Source organism: Bufo bufo, chromosome 3, assembly GCF_905171765.1.
Source record: "Bufo bufo chromosome 3, aBufBuf1.1, whole genome shotgun sequence".
Taxonomy (NCBI): Eukaryota; Metazoa; Chordata; class Amphibia; order Anura; family Bufonidae; genus Bufo; species Bufo bufo.
This window is the reverse complement of record NC_053391.1, coordinates 41,990,502-42,014,304: the sequence shown is the minus strand read 5'-3', so window position 1 is coordinate 42,014,304 and position 23,803 is coordinate 41,990,502. Positions and strand designations below refer to the sequence as shown.

At 46.9% G+C, this 23,803-nt stretch overlaps 1 protein-coding gene across 2 annotated transcripts in view; it reads right to left on the bottom strand.

Annotated features, from left to right (window-relative positions):
• RUNX1 (RUNX family transcription factor 1) overlaps positions 1-23,803 on the bottom strand; it is a 244,301-nt gene that overhangs the window by 55,649 nt on the left and 164,849 nt on the right. For both annotated transcript variants that reach the window (XM_040423132.1, XM_040423131.1), the window contains exon 5: positions 573-677. In XM_040423132.1, coding sequence (XP_040279066.1) covers positions 573-677 — 105 coding nt within the window. The remainder of the gene's footprint in view (positions 1-572; positions 678-23,803) is intronic.

The following is a 23,803-nucleotide window of genomic DNA, read 5'->3' as shown; positions in this document are numbered from 1 at the left end:
ACTGATCTCATATTGATGACATGTCCAGAGGATAGGTCATCAATATCTAAAAGCTGGACCATCCCTTTAAGGTTTTATCCAAGTGAGGAAGTCACTTTAACTTCTTAGTTCTGATTGGTATGATCCCGAAGCTGTCTGATTTCCTGTCCAATCTCATGACAGTATGGAAGGGGGGGGGATGGGGCTGAAACAAGTCTGTGTTGCATGGAAAGGCAGTCTACTCTATAGCACATTGAAAAACTTTCAGTACATATTGGTCACCATGAAGGCAATATGAAGCATCAACACCTGCAGTATATAATAAGGAAGGAGGGGGCTACAGGAAGAGGGATAAACTATTGTCATGCTACTGTACTTTCTAATTGACTTAAAGGAGCACTCTGGAGAAAATCTGCTTAGGACTAATGCAAGGCCTGAAGGGTCGGTGCATGATGCATTGATTAGAAGGACTCCTAAGAGAGAATTCGTTTGTCACGCTACGCCCCCACAGGTCACGCAGTTTGCCAGGAGTGCGCCTTTAAACAGATGCAGGTATCACAAGCCATGTAATAAATTATATAAAATTGCCTTACGTCTTGGTTCCCGAGGTCCGTCCACAGTGATTTTAATGGCTCGATGGTAAGTCGCCACTTGAGGAGGGTTGGTGAAGACTGTGATGGTGAGAGTGAAGCTTTTACCTTCAGATAAAAAGAGAATAAAATGGCTGATTAGACACATGGTGATGTTACACTTAATTTTAGTCAAAAAATTGAGGAGCACTGATTGCCTGACTTTATTTTCACCTCTCTAAATCAACTACATAGACCTATAGATAAAACGTCCGCCTGCAGTCACCACTAGGGGGAGCTTACTGCACACTCTATGTATATTAGAACTAAAATAAGCAGCATGCAGTGAGCTCCCTCTAGTGGTGGCTGCAGGTATATTTCTTTCATCTAAAAGGGGTTATCCCATGAAAACCATGTACAATTACCTATCCTCAGGATAAGTGATGGGGCCTCCACCGATCGCTAGAAAGGGGGTCCCGAGCCCATCCTCTGTCCAAAGAGTATGAGTAGACCAGTGGCATTGTATAGTCAATGCCATTTCATTCAAAGTCTTTGGGAATTGATGGAAATAGCCATGTACTGTGTTCGACTATGTCTATCAGTCCTACAGACGCTGAATGGAGATGCAGGGAGTATGTGGGGGGCACGGGACCCCCGTTCTTGTGATTTAGAGTTGCTTAGCAGAAAAATCAGAGCTCCGACTGCTAGAAAGATATGTTCAGAAATAACGTACTTTGAAGGTGTTTTGGTTTATACCTACATGCACCTGTGTAACCTGCAATTGAACTTTGCTCATGTGAAGATTATGCGACGCACCCACACGAGTAATTCTAGATTAATTATGCGGGGTACAAATTAAGAGGCATGCGCCCTGGCCGCTTATGTCACCATGACTCGCTTTACAAAAATGCAACCACTCAGGCCATCTCAAAATATATTCTTGGTTAAAAAAAAAAAATTCTCAAGTGATTGTAGGATCTGACTACACGCAGGGTTTCCTCGCAGTCTGGAAACATGGAAACACATAGATCTGCAGATAAGCTGTATACACAAAACGGTAGGATGCATTTAATGTATTCCGTCGGGAACGCTGGGATATACACCCTCCCCAGCCCTCATTTCAATGTATTTGCCCTTCGTGGGTCAATGGAAGCTGCCTGACAACCCGTTCTGTTCAGCCAGTGTCAGAGGCCCGAGGTGCCCAGAGATATCTGCTTTGTGGCATATACGCCGGGTAACACAATCTCTTGCAGAGTCTGCTGGGCGGAGGCGAGAGAAACGTTGAGGAAGAATGTGCCAGCGCCTGGCGCCCCTCCTCTGTGGCAGCTGGCCAGCGCACAGGGCTCATTAGATAAAGCTTATGTAGAAAATGGCCGATATCTGTGTGAATCATAAATATTGACTTATATCCGTGTTTGTAGAAAGGGGTGTAAGGACTTTAGCACCAAACTGCTCCCATTTCCCATGAAGAGCACACAAGCGATTGCAGCGCAGTGAGTGACGGCGTCCAGCCTTCCAAAGAAAAATCTGATAATAAAAAGACTAACTTCAGATAAAAAAAATATAAAAAAATCTCAAATAAATCTAGAAAAATATTACGCAGACCTCCTCAGCCAGCCGCTCATCTTCCAGGGGTATTACACGACGGGCATTCAGATCTAGGATTCGGGCCTGAGTCTGGCATAGGGGGAGCTACGACTCTCTTCTTTGGCTTATAAAAATGTCAATATATACCCTATTAGGTCCCTCAAGGGGAAAACCCTTAAAGGGGTTTTCCGGGTCTTCTTCAGGATAGGTGGTGACCAGTGGGGGTCAGCTGTTTGAAGAGGTTGCCGCATTCCGGTGAGTGCTGTGGCTATATCAAGGACAGCGCCGTACATTGTATAGTGGCTGTGCTTGGTACTGCGGCCCCATGGACGTGACTGACGAATGTGACGCTCACTGGATCGGCTGATCGGCAGAGATACTGGGAGTCAGGCCAGCACCGATCAGATACTGATGACCTGTTCTGAGGATAGGCCATCAATAAAGAACGCCCAGAAAACTCCAGCTGCTGGAAAAACTACAACTCCCATCCTGCCCTGAGATCTATAACTTTCCATTATACTTTATGATACAGTTACTGCTGTAACAAACCCTCAGCTGTGACAGATATTCGCTTCTGGATGTAAATAAATACGATTCACTGACAGCAAGCAGAGCTCTGATAAAGAAAAGAATTAAAAACTCTAAGTCTAATAAGTAGTTGTAGAACTTTTTATTAGATAATGATTAAAGGGGTATTCCCCATCTCGCTAGGATATAGCGTAACATTATGATCCAACCTCTGGGACCACCCCTGATCCCGAGGACTAAGGGACGGAGGTCCTTATCGCTCTGGCCCTGAACAACATGATTTTTTTTTTTTTAGGTCTGGGCTCTTTAAGAAACTATAATTAGCATTCGAGAAGTGGATGTGTCAAACCTGTCTGACCTGAATGGAGTCGTGGTGGGTGAGCTCATTTCTGAAGGTTCTTACCGTGTCACCCATTCCTATTTTTATTGTCATCAATGTAAAAAAAATAAAAAAAATTCTAATAGGGAAGGTTATTTTTATCTCCAAACAAAGAGAACAGGGGCGTGGGGTGACCAGCGACGGCCAAAGCTGCATTTTGCTATTGATTATCAATTTTTAAAGGGGCACTCTTTGTAAAACTGATACACTGTGAAAAGACCAGAGCAGGGCCTAAGGGGGCGGAGCATGACTTCCTTCTTTGGAGTTTTTTTGTCATGCTCCACCCCTCAGGCCTTACACTAGACATAATACAGTTTTCCTGTAAATCCTAGACATCCTAATTCATGACTAGCACTATATTGAAATACTTAAAGGGATATTCTGGTTTAGAAAAAAACACTTTCAATACATTTTAAAGAGCATCTGTCAGCATCATCGACCCTAGTAAACCAGGGACACTGCCTAGTAGGGTTGATCATGCTGAGTGCAATGACCCCTCCCTTGAAGCAATCTAATGTGTAGTTTTTGAGAAATGTATACTTTTATTTGTATGCTAATGATGTGCTCGGAGCACCTAGTCGGAGATGGTCCTAGTCCCTACACCTCCGCCTTTCACCCTCTCGCTCCCCAGCTGATTGACAGGACTAGGCATCCTCACTGTTCCGATGCCTGGCCCTCAAATCTTGTGCATGCTCCAGCAAAAATACAATCGGTGCATACACAGTTGGGATCTCAGAGAGGGGACAGTGGAATGAGATACACTGCGCATGTGCCTATTGAAATCTTGCTGGCGCATGCGCGAGATTACAGGGCCAAGAATCGGATCAGTGAAGATGCCTAGTTCTGTCAATCCGTAGGGGAGTGGCAAAGGGTAATAAGTAGAGGTAAAGCGATGCTCCAATGGGCTAGGCCTGCCCCCTCGGTGCTCCAAGCACCTCACTAGCATAAAAATAAAAACTAATCATCACACTCAGACTGATCAACCCTACCAGGAAGTAGTTTACAAGGGGGCTGATCATACTGACAGAAGTGCTTTTTGAGACCTCCATGAAAGAGTGTAGAGAGTGCCTCCCACTTTGGAGACACATCCACACATTACAGAGACTGCACAACAATTTCAATGGGCACCATGTAGCGCTCCATTTCTCCTGTGGGGGTGCTGCAAGAGAATTGTTTAGGTCCCGGTTGGACAATCTGCTATTTTTGGGGACCCTTATAGATTGTAGAAGAAAGTACCTTAATCAGCCCTATCCCTAACTGTTGGACCACCCACCATACACTTGGACTGCTGAATGAAGGTGCATGTACCATAGAGGTTGTACCCAAGGGTGTATGTTACATAGAGGCCACCTGGTGACCAGGGATCTGTCTGGGGGTCTTAACCAGTCCAAAGCTCTCTACCTCATTATGGCACTGATGGCATACAAAACCACAGATGTCTTCTACAAGGGATGGGAGGGTCCGATAAACAAGTACGGTGGCATAAACCGGTAATAGAGTGACCTATCTTCTCTGTGTACACCCCTTTGGGGGCGCCATTGTGTCTCAGAATTATGATACCAAAATGATGAGTTGACAGGCCAAACCAAACAACTTGACTATGAGCTGCTTCTCAATATGGCGTCATCCTGCAACCTTGTCATCTCCCAGCAAAAAGTTGAAGGGATCCAGATGAGAATCCCATGAGTGGATTTAATATCACCTGTCCTTTATGTATGCCTCTCATGAGACATTTAACCCCTTTTGCGACAGGCCTAGTGATGTAACAAGGGACAGCTATCTCTATTGTGATCATTTTTGGGGGTCCCAGCAGTGAGACACTCACTGATCGGACAATTACCCCTATGGTGGATTCTACCCATGGGAATATCTCTTTAAACATGATATTACGTATAAAAGTCAATGTTCTTTTAAGGTGACACTTTGCCTTTACATCATTTCGTAGCCCTGAAGCAGCCGGTAGACGCTTTATTACCTTCTGAGGGACGTTGCTATAAAGGGACGTGCGTCTGCGGAGCGCTTCTCCGTTTTATATACTGCAATCTACGCTCCTTATAAGAGAAATCAGCCCTCGGCAATGACGCCAGGATTACTAGGGAGAGTTTTTTAAAGTTATTTCTGACCTTGATTTGTGAGTTTCACTTTAAGTGTTTGTGTGCAGCTCACATCCACCTTACGTCCCCTCCAGCAAGTGATCCCCTTCAGCACTGCAGTGACGTCAGGACTTCCGAAGAGTGTCCTTCATTCAATAGGGGCCCATACAAGTGGATATGACAACTATATTACAAAACAAATGACCTTTACATACAGTATGTATGTGCATAGTGCACCTGATACAGTAAGTTTGGGAAAGGGGATAGGCTCAGACTACTTTGTCTGTTGCCGGGAGGTCACCCACAGCCGAAATGTCCCCTCACTCCAAAGTCATAGCTAGTCTCTTCTTGTCTGGGGTAAAGGTTGAGTTTTCCACCCTAGTTCTGTCTTCTAATAACCCCCTAGCATCCAGCACCAAGGCACATGACCCACCAGTCCAGACCCCCCCAGAGCCTCACCCCTCCCCTGCCAGCAGTGGAGATGAAGCAGGCTACCCAGCCTTGTCGACTGGGCCCATGACCATTGTGGAAGCTGCTGATTTTCGAGCTTGTAGAAAGTCTTGCACACAGACGACTGTTTCGTTTTATGTTTTTTCCCCATTCATTTCAAAATTTAAAGGGGTTGTCCATGATTTGGAAAAAATGGTTGCTGACGTTCAGAAAAAAAAAACTGTCCACGTCCTGTGTCTGGTAATGCAGAAGAAAATGGGAATGAGCTGCGATATCAGACACCACCTGCGGACTGGTGTGGAACTGTTTCTAGAAGCAGGCAGCCATGTTTTTTCGAATAATGGATGACCTTTTCAAAGGTTAGGTCATCAATATCTTCAGAGTAGGTCATCAATATCCGATTGGCAGGGATCCGACTCCCGGTACCGTCACTGTTCAGCTGAAAATGGCGTGGCGCTCCAGTGAGCGCTGCAGCCTCCTCACGGCATGTCAAGGACAGCGCCGTACGTTGTATAATGGCTGAGCTTGGTAATGCAGCTTAGGCCCATTCACTTGAATGAGACTGGGCTGCACATAAGCCGTGTGACGGATGAAGGTGACGTCACTGGCCTAGGAAAAGGTCGCAGCACTAACCAGAGCACCGCATCCTCTTCAATCAGCTGATCGGCGAGAGTTCCAGGAGTCGCCACCGGTCAGATACTGAAGACCTATCCATAGTTGCTGACTGTCCTGATTTTCAGAGACAGTCCCGTCAAATTTGGACTGTCCCGGACCAAAAATGGGGAGGGCTAGTGATAACCCACCCATAGGTAGGTGCTCCCAGGCGGAATCTGGGTGCTCCTAGGAACAAGGTTTTGGATGTCCTGATTTTACCAACCTAATCATTGGTAAGTATGCCTACCCTGCGGACAGGTCATCAATACTGCACTCCCAGAAAACCCCTTTAAGCAACTTAAAAAAAACTTTATCTAACCTGACTATAGTATCGCTCCAACCCACCCTCACGTTTAAACAGTTACCCTGTGTAGTGGAACACGGATGCTACATGGACAGGGGTCTAGAATATGCTTCTGGTAATTAGAGACTACTAGCAGTTGCCTAGCAACAGGAACAGTAGGAGGCAGGTGACTACTGAGGAGACCCTTACTCCTATGTGATGTATGCTCAAGTGTGGGTGACAGATATTGATGACGGACCGCCAGCCCACCCAGGATTTCTAAGGGACCTGATCGTTCAGTGTAGAAATTGGCACATATCGGACTAGGCGACTTCTTTTTTTTTCTCTCCGCCAACCCGAACGGTAAATGCTGCATTAGGGGAAATCTATTGTGTTCCTTCTAACACATTCACCTAAGTAGCTCGAGCAGAAATGTTCCACTTTCTATAAAGCGCACGGTCAGGGCAAATCACTAGACATGACCGCCGCGGATCGCTGTTACTTTCACTTTAATGTGCAGTGTGGCTAACCACGGAAAGATGTGGTTTTTATACTGAACACCAAAAAAAAAGCAGAAACGTTACAATTAACCACGGAAATGTGTTCAGAAAGTGTACCGCAGAATGTATAAGCAGCTTCACACGGAAACGTTTTCACTAATTCCTCTGCCAAATTCCCCATGTTGACATTGACATCTTATTTAAAGGGGTTGTCCCCTTTTTGTTGTTAGAAGGGTCCTCAAAAGCAAATGACATACATTATCCTGTGCCTAAACATTTTTTTGGGGTTGGGTGGTGGTGGGGGGTGCTGGCAGCTACTGTTCTATTTTCCTGCAGCACCACCGCAGGAGAAAGTGTACTGCCCCTGTTTCCCCTATGCAAAGTCATCAACTCCTTACTTTATTTCACTTTAAAGGGTTAACTTGCATTGACTTCTACTGTTTAATACTGTTTAACTGCATTTTATTTGTTAGCTGTGATATATATTCTAATCATTTGCACTGCATTTGCACAGCACTGTGGAAAAGGTTAATGAATACTTTGAGACTTTTGGGACTTTCTAGCTAATAATGAGAAGCTAGTAATTTTTCACAGCTACCATAAGGTATAAAGAGGAGCATGAATTAGAGGGAAGGCCAGACTTGTTTATCACCAAAACCAGACAGACTGATCTTTTGACTCTCTGGTTTAGCTATGTTGTCTGAAAAGCTGTTTTTGTCTGGAAAAACAGCTGTGTCATTGCCATTGAATATCATAGAAGCTCTAATGCAAGTTCATGAGAGACGGGAGCTGTAACATTGTATTTGTTTGTGCTGAGCTTCTCCACTCCACTCCTCCCACTAGACGGTTCCAGTCTAGAAATGTTATATAAGAAGAGCAGTCAGAGCCCATAGTGTTTTGCAGTTAGGGAATAGTGCTTAGAAGAATAGACTCTGCCAGACTGCATGAGTGACCAGAAGAAGACGCTGAGCCTTTGGCCAGGGTACCAGCCTTCTGAGAGAGAGAGAGGGACAGCTAGCTCAGGCCTTTCCTCAGCATGAAACCTTCTTCTGCCAGGGGGGAGACTGGAGAAGCCAGCCCTATGCCTCGTCTCTATTGCTTTGTACTTGGGTTCCTCCAGTAAAGAAATACACTGGTTTACTGAAGACCCTTACTCTCTGGACTTATTTCTCATTGGGGTGCACCACGTCTTACCATCTCTTCCGGAGAGCAGCAGCACGTGGTGGCACCTCAACGGTGTTTGGGGGACCCCGAGTAGCGTTGGGGCCACCCCAAACCCGGCCACTGCAAAATGAAGTATTACACAGTTCAGATAGAAATCAATAGACTGTCCATTTAATGCGTTGAGGTGTCGGGTCCTTCAGAGCAAGAGGCGTTCTTTTTAGCTCCATTCTGGTTAAAAGATGAGGGGTGAGCCCTAAGAATAACCTAAAAGACTGTTGAAAAATGGGTTTTCACAACCCCCATAATAAAAAATTCTCAGGCACCTGGGAAATAAATACTGATGCTCATAAATCTCTGATTGGTGGGTTTTGACTCCTGGCACCCTGAGGACAGGTCATCAATATTTAAGTCCCGGACAACCCCTTTAAGAACAACTGCCTGAAAGATAACCCACCAACGTACAAAGAAGCACTTTAACGAGACTGAGCTGCAATACTGAACACAGCCTACGGCAAAAGGGTGGCGCTGTTTTAGTAAATATTAGCTTTTCTTGATAACTTGGAGACCAATGACAAAAGACATCAGTGAAAACACAAGTGACAAAACAGAATGGATGTGCTAACAATCTAATCTAAGAATATAGAGAAGAAATTCCCGCCTCCCTGGCAGTGAACAAGTTAATTCGCAGTAGGGTGGTCTGAGACGAGCAGGTTTTGCCAGTAGCCGGTTGAACGTGATATAAACGGTTGTAGATCTGGACTTCGGCCAATATCAGGGCACTACTCCCTCCCCGAGCAGCCTGCGAAGCACGCACCTCTAAATCTCTCCTCCTCAGCTCTGCCTCCTGGTATTAATATAACTGGTTTCAAAGTGGAACATGCCAAGGAAATCAGTCCCGTCCCGGCAGGAACAGTCTGCGCGGCTTATGGTGTTCATTAGAAGAACTAACACAGTCATAACGCAAATTGCCTCATGTTCTGCCAGGAAGAACTACTGAGGGAAAATTTCCAATATGGCAACCCCCTTATTTAAAGGAAGCCATGGGGCAGGTGAGTAACAGCACAAAGCAGGGCCTCAGACAACCATGACACTGCTAAAAATGAGAGCAAAATTATTTTAATCCAGATTATCAGATTTTCCGGATTATCAAACGATCATAGAAAATGATTAGACATCAAAAATAAAAGCTCCACAAGATATTTCAGTCTTGCGCTGCAAATGCATAATGGATTTTCAGATGTTCTGGATTTTCGGATGCTGGATTAAAGGAATCTCGCTTTATTTGGTTACAAAAGGCATGGTATCACTACACTTAAAGGGGATTTCCAAGAGTACAATACTGATGACCTGTCCGCTCCTGACCTGTTTAAAGAAGCCATCGTGCTCCTGTGAGTGCCGCGGCTTCCTTGCTCCTTACTGAGCACAGCGCCGTACATGGTATAGTGGCTGCGCTTGGTATTGCAGCCAGGCCCATTGAATGACCATGTGACCGATGATTGTGATGTCACTGGCCTAGGAAGGTGAGATCTGTGGCCTAATCAAACAGCTGATCGGCGGGGGCGTCCCCTACTGATCAGTTATTGATTGCCTATCCTAAGGTTAGGTAATTTGCTCCCAGAGAACCCCTTTAAGTTAAGGCCTGGAAATAAAATCCCCAAATTCACTCTAAAAGCGGTTGTGTCATGAAACATATTCTATATTTTTCAAACCAGCCCCTGGATCTGAATACTTTTGTGATTGCATGTATAGCCAGTGAGTTATTCAATAAAATGTATCTGTATAGCGCCACCTGCTGTTTGTTCTTTTCTGTATTTTGTTGTCCACCTCACTGAGGTGGTCACACGTGCTCAGTTTAAATCTTCAACTTCCACCAGCCGTATGTTTTGTTAGAAGCTACAGGGAGAGAGCTGCAGCAGAAAGGACACGCCCCCTGAGCTGCCAGGCTGAAGAGAATGCGGCACAGCTAGGCCACACCCTTTTTTGACCAAATTTGCCGGGACTATCTCCGAAAATTAGGGACACTCCCTGCAAATTCAGGATCGTCTGTAACTATGCATGTGTGGAAGCCATGGCAAGAATGAGCACGTCAACTGTTTTCTTCCACGCTACGGATTTCTAATCCACCCAGAAAAATCTGGACCGTATCTTCTACGGCATGGACATATGTGCCATTTCGTTAAGAGCTAATGTGTTGGCCGAAAAGTTGCAATAAAGATTTCTCCATTTTGAAAGCTGTCTTCATTGCCCCTAGCAACCAATCAGAGCTCAGCTTTCAATTCCTAAAGGGCCCTGAAAGAATAAAAGCTGAGCTCTGATTGGCTGCTATGGACAGTTTTACTGTCGACATGTTTTTAAAAACTTGTGTTCGGCCCATTGGTTTCTACGAAAGCTGAGAAACAAGCAATATGGCCACCGTTACAGCTCTCACTGGCACTCAGCTTTCTCAGGCTCCTGAAAGGCGTTAGTTCACCTTTATGAAACTGTCTAAAATGAGAAACTGCCTTTGTTGCCTATAGCGACCAGTCACCGCACAGCTTTCATTTTGTCTGAGCACGAGTAGAAATGAAAGCTGCGCTGTGATTGGTTGTTTTTTTTTTTTTACGGTCTAATCTCACCATGCTGGGCCTTGTAGTCCTGCAACAGCTGGCGAGACACACGTTATCAAATCCCTGACTACGACTAGCGACCGAGGAATGCGAATGTCACGAGACACCACTTTGAATATATAGAAATGTATAGATTACATAGGTCTCAGTTACGACTAATCTAAATGTAATCTGGCCGGGTGACAGATGAATCAATTAACCTCTTCTGTTCTGGACAGAAGCGATGCAAGAGCTAAAAATGTAAAAAAAATAAAAATAAAAAGCCCGAAATATAAAAAAAGAAAAAGAAAACAGCTGTAAAACTGGAGAGTTCCTAGCGGAAAGGAACAGGCGGCCGTCTAGTATTATTACGCTCCCGGGAATAACCCCACCCCAGTCCATTATCAAGAAAAATAATCTTGGAAGGAAATTATTATAGACACAAATATACAGCAGTCTTAATGGAAGTATTAAGTACTCGGCTATTTCCTACTGGGAAGTCATTGAACTTCCTATTGTCCAAATACCAGAAGATTTGCCAGATTCCAAAGCTAAATAAATGCAAGGCGGGCCGGAGGACCTTCATCTAGAAGGAAACTTACTATGGAGAACTTTCAGTGTGTGGTTGAGGTGGACCATACCATTCAGTACGTCATTTTTTATTAAAAATCTGATACCCAATGCCCCTCCCCGACTTACCTCAGTGAGCATGTAGCCTGCAATGTCTTATTTTGCCGCCTATACCTCCCTTTAATGATATGTAAGGCGAACTTCCTGTGACCACTTCAATACTCGCAGCTGACTGTACTCAACTGGTGGTCACCCAGACAGGAAGTGACGGGTTACTAGGAAACCAGAAAGGAATTTCAAGATTTGCCAGATTCCAAAGCTAAATAAATGTAAGGCGGGCCATAACACCAGAGTTATATCTAGAAGATAAGTCTAAGACTAGCGATTAAAGATCGGCTTTTAGATGCAGAAAGTAGTGTGACACACAAAGATGTGTGGCTCGCTGTCGCGTGACTTTTTAGAACTGTGATTTTCCTGTGAAATCACAGCCAAGTCGCTGGCAAGTCAAAGGTGAGTCGCAAGTCACACATGACTTACATCAAAGTGAATGAAGTGCAAATCATGCGCGACCTGCACTGACACGTTTCCGTACATTGTATAGTGGCCGTTCTTGGTATCGCAGCTCAGTCCCATTACCTTCAAAGGGGCTGAGCTGCGCCTAGGCCACGTGACCGAGGCACTGGCCTAGGGAAAGCTGCGAGAAGGCTGCGGAGCTACCGCAAGTGCCACTGCCTTCTCAAACAGCTGATCAGCGGAGGTCCCCCCGGGTGGCAGACCCCCACAGGGGATAGGTCATCAGTTTAAAAAACTCGGAAAACCCCTTTAATGTGTCATGTGTGTTAGAAGTGGACTCATGTTTCTTGGGTATGAGGGTCCCTATGATATGTAAGACAAAATTCCTGTGACCACTTCAATACAGGTAGCTAACTGTACGCAACTGGTGGTCACCCAGACAGGAAGTGAGCGGTTACTAGGAAACCAGAGAAGAATTCCAAACAGAATGAGACACGGCAAGGATGGAAATGGGGAGCATGAAAAAAGGAGGGTCGGATAAGGTTTATTGTAGACCTTTGGGACCAGTGTCGTCAACAGACTCGTTTTAAAAGCCTCCTACTAATTCTGAACTAAAAGTTGAGATTAAACCCTCTAAATATTTTTTAATTTAAAGTGCCCATTAGAGTAGCTGGAAAATCATGTCCCCCCCCCCCCCCCCCCCTGAAGCACTTGCACGCCGCCCTGACCCATCATAAAGTCTCTCCCCTCCATTCTTCTGGCACTCCTCAGTGGCGCCCCTTAGGGTCCATTCACACGTCCGTAAGTTTTTTGCGGATCCGCAAAACACGGACACTGGCAATGTGCATTCCGCAATTTGCGGACCACACATCGCCGGCACTATAATAGAAAATGCCTAATCTTGTCCGTAATTGCGGACAAGAATAGGAAATGTTTTATTTTTTGGGGCGGAAACGGAAGCACGGATGCAGAAGTGCGGATCCGCAAATGCGGATGCGGACAGCACATTCCGGCCCCATTGAAAATGAATGGGTCTGCACCCGTTCCGCAAAATTGCCGAACGGATGCGGGCCCATTTTGCGGACGTGTGAATGGACCCTTAGTGGGTGTCATTTCTGATCATTCTCTATGTACATACCCTATCAGAGAGCGTCTCATGTTCCTTTCGGTTTGTGTCACCATTACTATGGGGAAGTCATTTTCTTACACGCTCTGTTTCCTGTGAGAGACTGGTTCAACTATTTGACTTCAGGTTTCTATGCTGTGGACGTGCAAAATCGGGGCCGCAGATAAATGGGAACCTATAAATGACCAATTCTCACAATGCATCATTATTATAATAAATAAAAGTGATATAATACAATACTATAGGATTATTGACCACTAAGGTGGCTCCGAGACGTGTCTCATATGATCTCCGTTTTTCCTACACACGGGCGCCAATGTTAAATTAGTAACACCTGTAGGACCAACTATGTGTCATTCAGGTTGGGGCTACATGGCGATCTTTGTGGCCAAGAATTAGTGTCCAAAAAGCACCACTGTGCAGCGCCATGCCACATACTTAATTAGTAAATATGGGAAATGTAAGCCCCGCCCCAGCAATCACCCAGGACCGTTTCCGACCGAGGTACCGAAACCTCCATAGGACAGCATTGCCGCCATATTATTTCATGCTGTTACAGAAACTAGCTAACATGTTACTTGTAGAAAAGAAAAAAAAGACACTTGAATGGCGGTTTTTAGTGACCACAGACGTGGCTTACAAAGGGAGAGAAACAAAACACCTCCACATTCAAATTAGTGGTTGTAATTCACCGGCGCTCGTGTCTTGTGGGTAATGAGATGATGGCGTTACTATTTGTACATTACACAGACAGAACAAACAGCGCTCAGCCCTTTGTGTTCACCTGTGGTGAGCGTTCTGCCTGTGCCCGCACACACTATAGGGAAGCAATAGAGGAAACACGATATCAAACAGCCTAAAAGCCTAAAATCAAAGACACCTCAGTGAAAAGAAGTCCCTTAAGCTTTCACATTAGCGTTTTTTGCGGATCAGTCATGGATCTGCAAAAAACGCTTCAGTTACAATAACACAACCGCATGCATCCGTCATGAACGGGTCCGGTTGTATTAGGTCTTCTATAGCCATGACGGATCCGTCATGAACACCATTGAAAGTCAATGGGGGACGGATCAGTTTTCTATTGTGTCAGTGAAAACGGATCCGTCCCCATTGACTTACATTGTGTGTCAGGACGGATCTGTCTTGCTCCGCACCACATCGGGGACAGAAAAACGCTGCTTGCAGCGTTTTTCTGTCCGCGATGGGGACGCAACCATTTTGGTGCCTTCCGTTTCGTTCAGTTCAGTTTTGTCCCCATTGACAATGAATGGGGACAAAACGGAAGCGTTTTTTTCCGCTATTGAGATCCTATGACGGATCTCAATAGCGGAATTGAAAACGCTAATGTGAAAGTAGCCTAAATCGCCAAGATGTCACACAATATGGGTCAACCTAAGGGTTGCCACTGATGATCTGGTGACCACCATCATTCAAACACTGTGTGGAGCTGATATTTGCATAGTTGCCGACATAATCGGGAACATTTAAGCCCTGCCTCTGAAACAGCCTGAAATGCTCTGGAACGTCCACTTATTTTCAGAAACCACTCCCCTTTCCGCTTCTTTGTGGTCAGGTCCGCCCCTTCCAATCCATTTTTGGTCACTGTGTGTTGGAATTATTTGAGCACAATATGAGGGTACTTTGTAATATGAGAATTGCGCCACCGCACAGGGCGACATTTAATGTACGGCCTGTAATAAGAGAAGTGCTCCACAGCACAGGGCTACATGTACGGCCTGTAATACGAGAAGTGCACCACAGCACAGGGCGACATGTACGGCCTGTAATACGAGGAGTGCGCCACAGCACAGGGCGACATGTACGGCCTGTAATACGAGGAGTGCGCCACAGCACAGGGCGACATGTACGGCCTGTAATACGAGAAGTGCGCCACAGCACAGGGCGAAATGTACGGCCTGTAATAAGAGAAGTGCGCCACAGCACAGGGCGACATGTACGGCCTGTAATACGAGAAGTGTGCCACAGCACAGGGCGACATGTACGGCCTGTAATAAGAGAAGTGCGCCACAGCACAGGGCGAAATGTACGGCCTGTAATAAGAGAAGTGCGCCACAGCACAGGACGACATGTACGGCCTGTAATACGAGGAGTGCGCCACAGCACAGGGCGACATGTACGGCCTGTAATAAGAGAAGTGCGCCACAGCACAGGGCGACATGTACGGCCTGTAATACGAGAAGTGCGCCACAGCACAGGGCGACATGTACGGCCTGTAATACGAGAAGTGCGCCACAGCACAGGGCGACATGTACGGCCTGTAATACGAGAAGTGTGCCACAGCACAGGGCGACATGTACGGCCTGTAATACGAGAAGTGCGCCACAGCACAGGGCGACATGTACGGCCTGTAATAAGAGAAGTGCGCCACAGCACAGGGCGACATGTACGGCCTGTAATACGAGAAGTGCGCCACAGCACAGGGCGAAATGTACGGCCTGTAATAAGAGAAGTGCGCCACAGCACAGGGCGACATGTACGGCCTGTAATACGAGAAGTGCGCCACAGCACAGGGCGACATGTACGGCCTGTAATACGAGGAGTGCGCCACAGCACAGGGCGACATGTACGGCCTGTAATACGAGAAGTGCGCCACAGCACAGGGCGACATGTACGGCCTGTAATACGAGAAGTGCGCCACAGCACAGGGCGACATGTACGGCCTGTAATACGAGAAGTGTGCCACAGCACAGGGCGACATGTACGGCCTGTAATACGAGAAGTGTGCCACAGCACAGGGCGACATGTACGGCCTGTAATACGAGAAGTGCGCCACAGCACAGGGCGACATGTACGGCCTGTAATACGAGAAGTGCGCCACAGCACAGGGCGACATGTACGGCCTGTAATACGAGGAGTGCGCCACGGCACAGGGCGACATGTACGGCCTGTAATACGAGAAGTGCGCCACAGCACAGGGCGACATGTACGGCCTGTAATACGAGAAGTGCGCCACAGCACAGGGCGACATGTACGGCCTGTCATAAGAGAAGTGCGTCACAGCACAGGGCGACATGTACGGCCTGTAATACGAGAAGTGCGCCACAGCACAGGGCGACATGTACGGCCTGTAATACGAGAAGTGCGCCACAGCACAGGGCGACATGTACGGCCTGTAATACGAGAAGTGCGCCACAGCACAGGGCGACATGTACGGCCTGTCATAAGAGAAGTGCGTCACAGCACAGGGCGACATGTACGGCCTGTAATACGAGAAGTGCGCCACAGCACAGGGCGACATGTACGGCCTGTAATAAGAGAAGTGCGCCACAGCACAGGGCGAAATGTACGGCCTGTAATACGAGAAGTGCGCCACAGCACAGGGCGAAATGTACGGCCTGTAATACGAGAAGTGCGCCACAGCACAGGGCGACATGTACGGCCTGTAATACGAGAAGTGCGCCACAGCACAGGGCAACATGTACGGCCTGTAATACGAGAAGTGCGCCACAGCACAGGGCGACATGTACGGCCTGTAATACGAGAAGTGCGCCACAGCACAGGGCGACATGTACGGCCTGTAATACGAGAAGTGCGCCACAGCACAGGGCGACATGTACGGCCTGTAATACGAGAAGTGCGCCACAGCACAGGGCGAAATGTACGGCCTGTAATACGAGAAGTGCGCCACAGCACAGGGCGAAATGTACGGCCTGTAATACGAGAAGTGCGCCACAGCACAGGGCGACATGTACGGCCTGTAATACGAGGAGTGGCCATTTTTTTAGCTACTTGTATCTATTTGGTGAGAATCAATTAGATCTCCGCAGGACGGGAAGGACTGCACTTCAGGGAAAGTGGGTGACAACAGCCACGTTGATAGTCACCCAGCTTTCCCAGATGCAGATACAGCTACAGTGGAATCTCCCAGCTACTTTCCAAAGTTCTGCTCTGAACACTGAATTCCTTGACAAACCAGACACTCGAGACATAACTCAGCCTTTGTGCAAACACGGTCACAGAACATGGCAATCCATGCAGAGATGTGCAAACAGCTTCCACCTTAGGAAAACAGCCAGGCATTGTGCCGTAAATAAGAGAATGTCTTAGTCACTAGTCGAGGGGAGAAGAAACAGAACGAGGGCTCATTAAATTACCGCGCCAGTCAATCGGCAGGAGAGTTCTCAGCAAGTGTGACTAACGCTGAGTAAAAAGATAAAGAAAAAAATCCATATACTGCAAGAAATGTCCCACTAGATAAGGCCTCATTCACAATTAGCGTCCATTTTCAACATTGTATTAGCATACAATTGTAAATAAAGGGCATCTGTCAGCAGTTCTGCACCTATGACACTGACGGACCTGTTGCATGTGAGAATGGCGAGATCTCTGGATCTATATGAGGTACAGGGCTGGTTCTAGTTCTGTTAGAAAGAGATTCTCATGTACTGTATGATGTCTGATTTTTATTTATCATATTAATTATAGGATGATCCCTTTAAAAGGGAATCTGTCAGCAGTTCTGTACCGATGACACTGGCTGACCTTGTTGGCAGCTGAAGACATCTGTGTTGGTCCCATGTTGATATGTGCCCGCATTGCTGAGAAAAATGATGGTTTAATATATGCAAATGAGCCTCTGGGAGCAACGGGGGCGTTACCATTACACCTAGAGGCTATGTTTTCTCTACATTTTTTGTGCCCTCTCCACTTTGATTGACAGGGCCAGCAGGAAATGAAAACGTGTGTGAAAGATGTAGAGAAAACATAGCCTCTAGGTGTAACGGAAACGCCCCTGTTGCTCCAAAGGCTCATTTGCATATATTAAAACATCATTGTTCCCAGCAGTGCGGGCACATATGAACATGGGACCAACACTGATGCCTTCAGCTGCCAAGCGCACATGGAACAGGTCAGCCGGTGTCATAGGTACAAAACTGCTGACAGATGCCTTTAAAGGGATCATCCCATAACCTATAAAAAATAAAAATCAGACATCCTATAGGACATAACAACCTCTTTCTAACAAAACTAGAACCAGCCCTGCACCTCACATGGATCCACACATCTCTCCATTCATTGCTCCAATTGTTCTGCTAGATTTATGTCAAGCTGGGAGCTTAGGAGGTGTGTCCTTTCTCAGGGGCGTGTCCTTTCTCAGGGGCGTGTCCTTTCTCAGGGCCATGTCCTTTCTCAGGGGCGTGTCCTTTCTCAGGGGCATGTCCTTTCTCAGGGGCGTGTCCTTTCTCAGGGGCGTGTCCTTTCTCAGGAGCGTGTCCTTTCTCAGGGGCATGTCCTTTCTCACGGGCGTGTCCTTTCTCAGGGGCATGTCCTTTCTGCTGTAGCTCTTTCTAACAGAAGATATGGCTGGTGATAGCTGAAGATTTAAACTGAATGCGTGCTCAGTAAGGTGGACAGGAAATAAGTAAAAGAAAAGAATGAACATCAGGTGGCGCTATACAGATACATTTTATTGAATAGCTCCATGGCTATACTAGATTTGAAAAAAATGTAGAATGAATTTCGTGGCACGTCCCCTTTAAGAATTTTGAATCTACAGATTTGTGACTATTCATAGTCACAGCCATTTCCCCTTTAAGCGCCGTTTGCATTTTTCAACATTTGGAGTGTGGATTTGGGGATTTATGATAAAAAATGCACACGCACAGCAGCTGAAGGCATCGTCGGTGCCGGACACATGTACTTGTTGGAATGATGCCAGAGGAGTGACGGGCGGCCATAGAACAGATGCACAAGGGCCCCTGTTGGAGGCTGAACGTATGTTCGACATGACATCAGTAATTATATCTTTCATATCGATATGATAACGTTAGATGAACTACAAGTCCCAGCCTATCCCGCTGTCCCTGCGTTTCCCCAGCCTGAGGGCCCTGTTACAGTATGTGTGGGTGAGACGGTTAATTGGCTTGAATTACACCCCGTGGTGCGGTGAGCACATAATTAATCTGTAATAACAGCGGGTACGCTTAATCTTCTCTAAACACCTCCTGCACACAGACTATGAGCGTGGCCGCCACTGTATGAACATCACACCCTGAGGACTAGTCAGAGATGAGCGGCGCCTCACCGCTCATCTGTTATAGGAAGTCACTTATCAGTGCCAATCACTGACTGATGGACATGCAGTGTCCCTCTAAAGGGGCTGTCCACGTCCCTCCCGTCCATTTGTATCTCCCCGCCGCAGAGTTCTGGTTCCGTAGCTCCCGCTCTGTCTTCGCTGGATTTCCTGCATGGATGGAGTCATGTGCGCTGCTGAAGCCAATGACTGGCCTCAGTGGTGACATTTCTCCAAGTGGCATGTCTCTGCTTGGTCATGTGCCGCTTTGGGACATGTCACAGCTGCAGGCAGTCATTGGCTGCAGCGATGCACGTGACCGCGTCCGTTCAGACTGGAACCAGAACCGGATTCACAGAGGTGGAACGGAGCGGGTACGAATAGATTTCTTCGTAGGTACTGTTGAGTGTGTGTGTCGGGGGTGGGGTTTAAAGAGGTTACCCCATGAAAAATATTTAACATTTTTCAATCAAGCATGTCATAAAAAATTCAGTATAGCCGCAGAGTTATTCAATAAAATGTATCCATAAAGAGCCACGGGCTGTTTGTTCTTTACCTTATTTCTCTGTCCAGCTCGCTGAGATGGTCGCACATGCTCAGTGCTGCCGCCAGATGTACCTAGTGTTAGAAGCTAAGACAGATACAGCAGCAGAAAGGTCATACCACCGAGGAAGGACAAGCCCCGTGATAGAGAGGGAGCTGCAGCAGAAAGGTCACACCTCTAAGGAAGGACACACCCCTAAGGAAGGACACACCCCTAATGAAGGACACACCCCTAAGGAAGGACACACCCCTAATGAAGGACACACCCCTAATGAAGGACACATCCCTAATGAAGGACACACCCCTAAGGAAGGACACACCCCTTGAGCTGCCAGCTTGAAATAAATCTAGCAGAGCAATGAGAGCAGTGAATGGGGGGGGATCCCTGGATCCATGTGAAGTACAGGGCAACCTATTTAATGGTTAATTCCAGGACTTAAAAATGGATGACCTATCCTCAGGATAGGTCTTTAATATCTGTCTCTTGGGGGTCCGACTCCTGGCATCCTAATCCTATCTTATCACCTACCCTGTGAATAGAATGCCAGGAGTCCACTGCTCCATTCTTTCCTATCGGACTGACATAGACGGTGCTCCTACAGCAAATGGAGCCATGGACAACATGCACACTATCTCTCCATTCAATGAAAATGACTTGGGACGTGGGATAACCCCTCTAAAGAAGAGGTTCTTCAGCAGCTGCAGCGTGTATTATTCCATAGCGCTACAAAATTGAATACACCTTGTGCAGATTATCAACCCACACACCTCAGCTACCGCAGAACATTGCAACATCTGATAGTCAGCAACCGGTCCAATACCTGGTTCCTCCACCTGGGGGTGCTGTTTTATCCGTGCTCTATGATGTGTGGCCATAGACTCTAGATCAGAGATCAGCAACCTCTTCTGAAACTACGACTCCCAGCATGCTCCATGCACTTCTATGGGAGATACAAGAACAGCCAAGCAAGTGTGCATGCTGGGAGTTGTAGTTTCACAGCAGCTGGAGCGCCGGAGGTTGCCTACCCCTGCTCTAGATCAAGGATCGGCAACCACCAACGTTCCAGCTCTTCTGAAACTACAACTCCCAGCATGCTCCATTCACTTCTATGCATGGGAGATACAAGAACAGCCAAGCAAGTGGGCATGCTGGGAGTTGTAGTTTCACAGCAGTTGGAGTGACAAAGGTTGCTGAACCCCGTTCTATTTGCACAGACCGAGGGTCAGTTGTCACCTCTCTCAGCCATGTCTGTAGCCCCCCACGTTTCCCCCATTGGAGGAATCAGGCAGCGTATGGCCAGCATTATCTTATCCTTCCAATCTGCTGGTGCCCAGTGGGCAGCATGTGAGGACTGAGCTCCCTCTGACAAGGAGCATAAAGCCCAATTATCCCCCCCGCAGCACGTGGAAGCAAATCACGGCAGGCTTTTTCTTTTTTCTAGGGCCTCTTTAGCAATTAGGCACAAGAGGCACATGCCTAGGGGCACTCCAGTAAAAAAGAGAACTAATTTGTGCCTGCAGATTGTTACATGGATAACGTTCTGCTGCATGTGTCAGAACTCCAACCGCACATGACTCTGTAACATCCCTGGATAATGTCCTGCATGTCCTGGCGTCAGACATAGCGCTTTTTACAGCAGAGTTATTTTACATGGGCAATGCTTTGCTTTATGGAAGAACTCTAACCACAGACATTGATTTGCATGGATAATGCTCTGCTGCATATGGCAGGCACCCAACCCTAGCCATGTTTTTGTAACTGCACAGCACTTTCAGTGGGTAATGCTCTGCTGCATATGGCAGAACTCCGTCCACAGAGGATTTTTGCAGTGACCAAGCATTTCGCATGGATAATGTTCTGCATACGGCCATGCCATGGCATTTCTAACACCGTAGCATTTTGCATTAGTAACACCCTGTTGCATGTGGAAGAACACCAACCTCAGCAGGCTTTTTGTAACAGAAGACTAATTTACATGGGTAATACTCTGCGGCATATGGAAGAACACCGACCACAGCATGCATTTTGTAACAGCAGCACATTCTGCATGCGTAATATATGCTGCATATGGAAGAACACCGACCATAGCATGCCTTTTGTAACAGCAGAACATTTTGCATGGATTGTACTTTGCTGCATATGGAAGAACACTGACCACAGCATGCCTTTTGTAATGGCATAACATTTTGCATGGATAACAGTCTGCTGCATATGGAAGAACACCGGCCACAAAATGCCTTTTGTAACAGCAGAGCATTTTGCATGGTTAGTGTTCTGCTGCATAAGGAAGAACACTAGCCACAGCATGTAAGCATTTTACATGGATAATAGTCTGCTGCATATGGAAGAACACCGACCACAGCATGCTTTTTGGAATGGCAGAGCATTTTCCATGCAGGAGGAGACTATTATCCATGTCAATAAGCGGATGTTCTGCAGACTGTAAGATAAGGGTGCATTCACACGACCGTAAGTGTTTTGCGGTCCGCAAATTGCAGATCCGCAAAACACGGATACCGGCCATGTGCATTCCGCAGTTTGCGGACCACACGTGGCCAGCGCTATATAGAGAATGCCTAAGCTTGTCCGCGGACAAGAATAGGACATGCTCTATCTTTTTTGGGGGGCCGCGGAACGGAACCGTGTGCTGTCCGCATCTTTTGCAGCCCCATTGAAATGAATGGGTCCGCACCCGTTCCACAAATTTGCGGAACGGATGCGGATCCATTTATACGGTCGTGTGAATGCTCCCTAAATGCTACAAGAACCACAAAAAGCTTCTTCCTGATTTGCTCCATGGACTCGCACGGTCCTAACCGTCCTTTTCTTTAGGAAGCAGCGGTTATCGCAGAGTCGATGCCTATCTGCCGCGGCCGCGTTGCGTAATCCCGGCCATTTTTTTAATTTTTTGTTTTTCTGCAGCAAGCAATTCCTCTTTTGTTTAACAGCGCGGTTGCATGTTCAATGCGGTGAGGAAACACAGGAAGTCTCCAGCACAAGCTGAGTATGTGTGAAAGCGAAGGCGGAGGCGGTGGGGGGGGAAGGGCCTCATTTCCGACCGTTGGGGTTTTCTAACGTTTATAAAGGGGAACTCAAACTTGTCTTTGAGGAAGGTTTGCATGAGTGTTGGCGGTTTATCTATGGCCTGCAGGTTGCGAAGGGCCCACGGGGGGAGGTAAAGGTCTGGTTGGTCAAATAAACATTTCAGCTGGAGAAAAAGCCGGACTCTAACGACCGCAGAACAGACGAGCAAAAATACCGCCGCCACCCAGCTTTCAAAAGGCTCATTCAGGCCCTGGGTGACTGAGACGCAGATATACTCAGTTTCTGTGTCTATTTTCTAGACCAAAAATTTACAAAATTCAAAACTTTTCATTATTTATTTTAAATTTTTTTGTATTTTATGTAGTCCCCTGCTTTTTGCAATAAATATCTTCCTGATCTGTCACGGACGACAGGCCGCAGCACAGAGAAAACAAACAGTATGTCAGCCGTGTGCGCCGGGGAGGAAACCACATGTGTTGTTAGCCGTCAGTCATGTCAGGGCAAACGTGCTTCATGCGCCTGCGCTGTTGTCTACGCCTTGACAGGAGAGGTGCCAGGTGCATCCTGTGAGACGCGCACAGGACACAGGTAAGGTGACAAAACACAACACCCTCTAAGGGCTGTCAGTCAGATCGCCCGCCATGTTGTGTCCACTGCGTTGCGGTAGTCTACCAGATGTTACCCTGTGCACAATGTGCAAGGCGTGGTAAAAAAAAAATTCACAGCTGCCGCCTGACCTCAACAGTTTTTTTAACCCAATTTTTCATCCCATACGTTCTTCATGGGCCACCTTGGTGAAAAGTATGAACTGCGCTTTATACGTTTTTTTTTTTTTTTAACGGATCCCAACTGTATAGGATGGCACAGTACATGAAAGGTATAACAACAAACAACCTATGCCACACTCGCCAACAGTCCTGCGAACAGGACCGCAAAAAAAGGTGGGACTTACGCAAACTCCTCCCAGAACCGGGTGCCTGGGGTGCTCCTGTGGGTGGGGCTTCAATGTCCCATGTTTAGCGATTTATAAGTTGGTAAGTACAGGACCCGTCCGGCAGGTGCCAAAAGGCATAGTTGCCGCCAGTCCCGAATTTGCAAGGACTTTCCCTAATTCTTTTAGAGATAGTCCCTGCAAATTCTGTCTGTCCTGAGCCCAAAATGGGCAGGGCTTATGCAAGTCCCGCTCATAAATGGGCAATC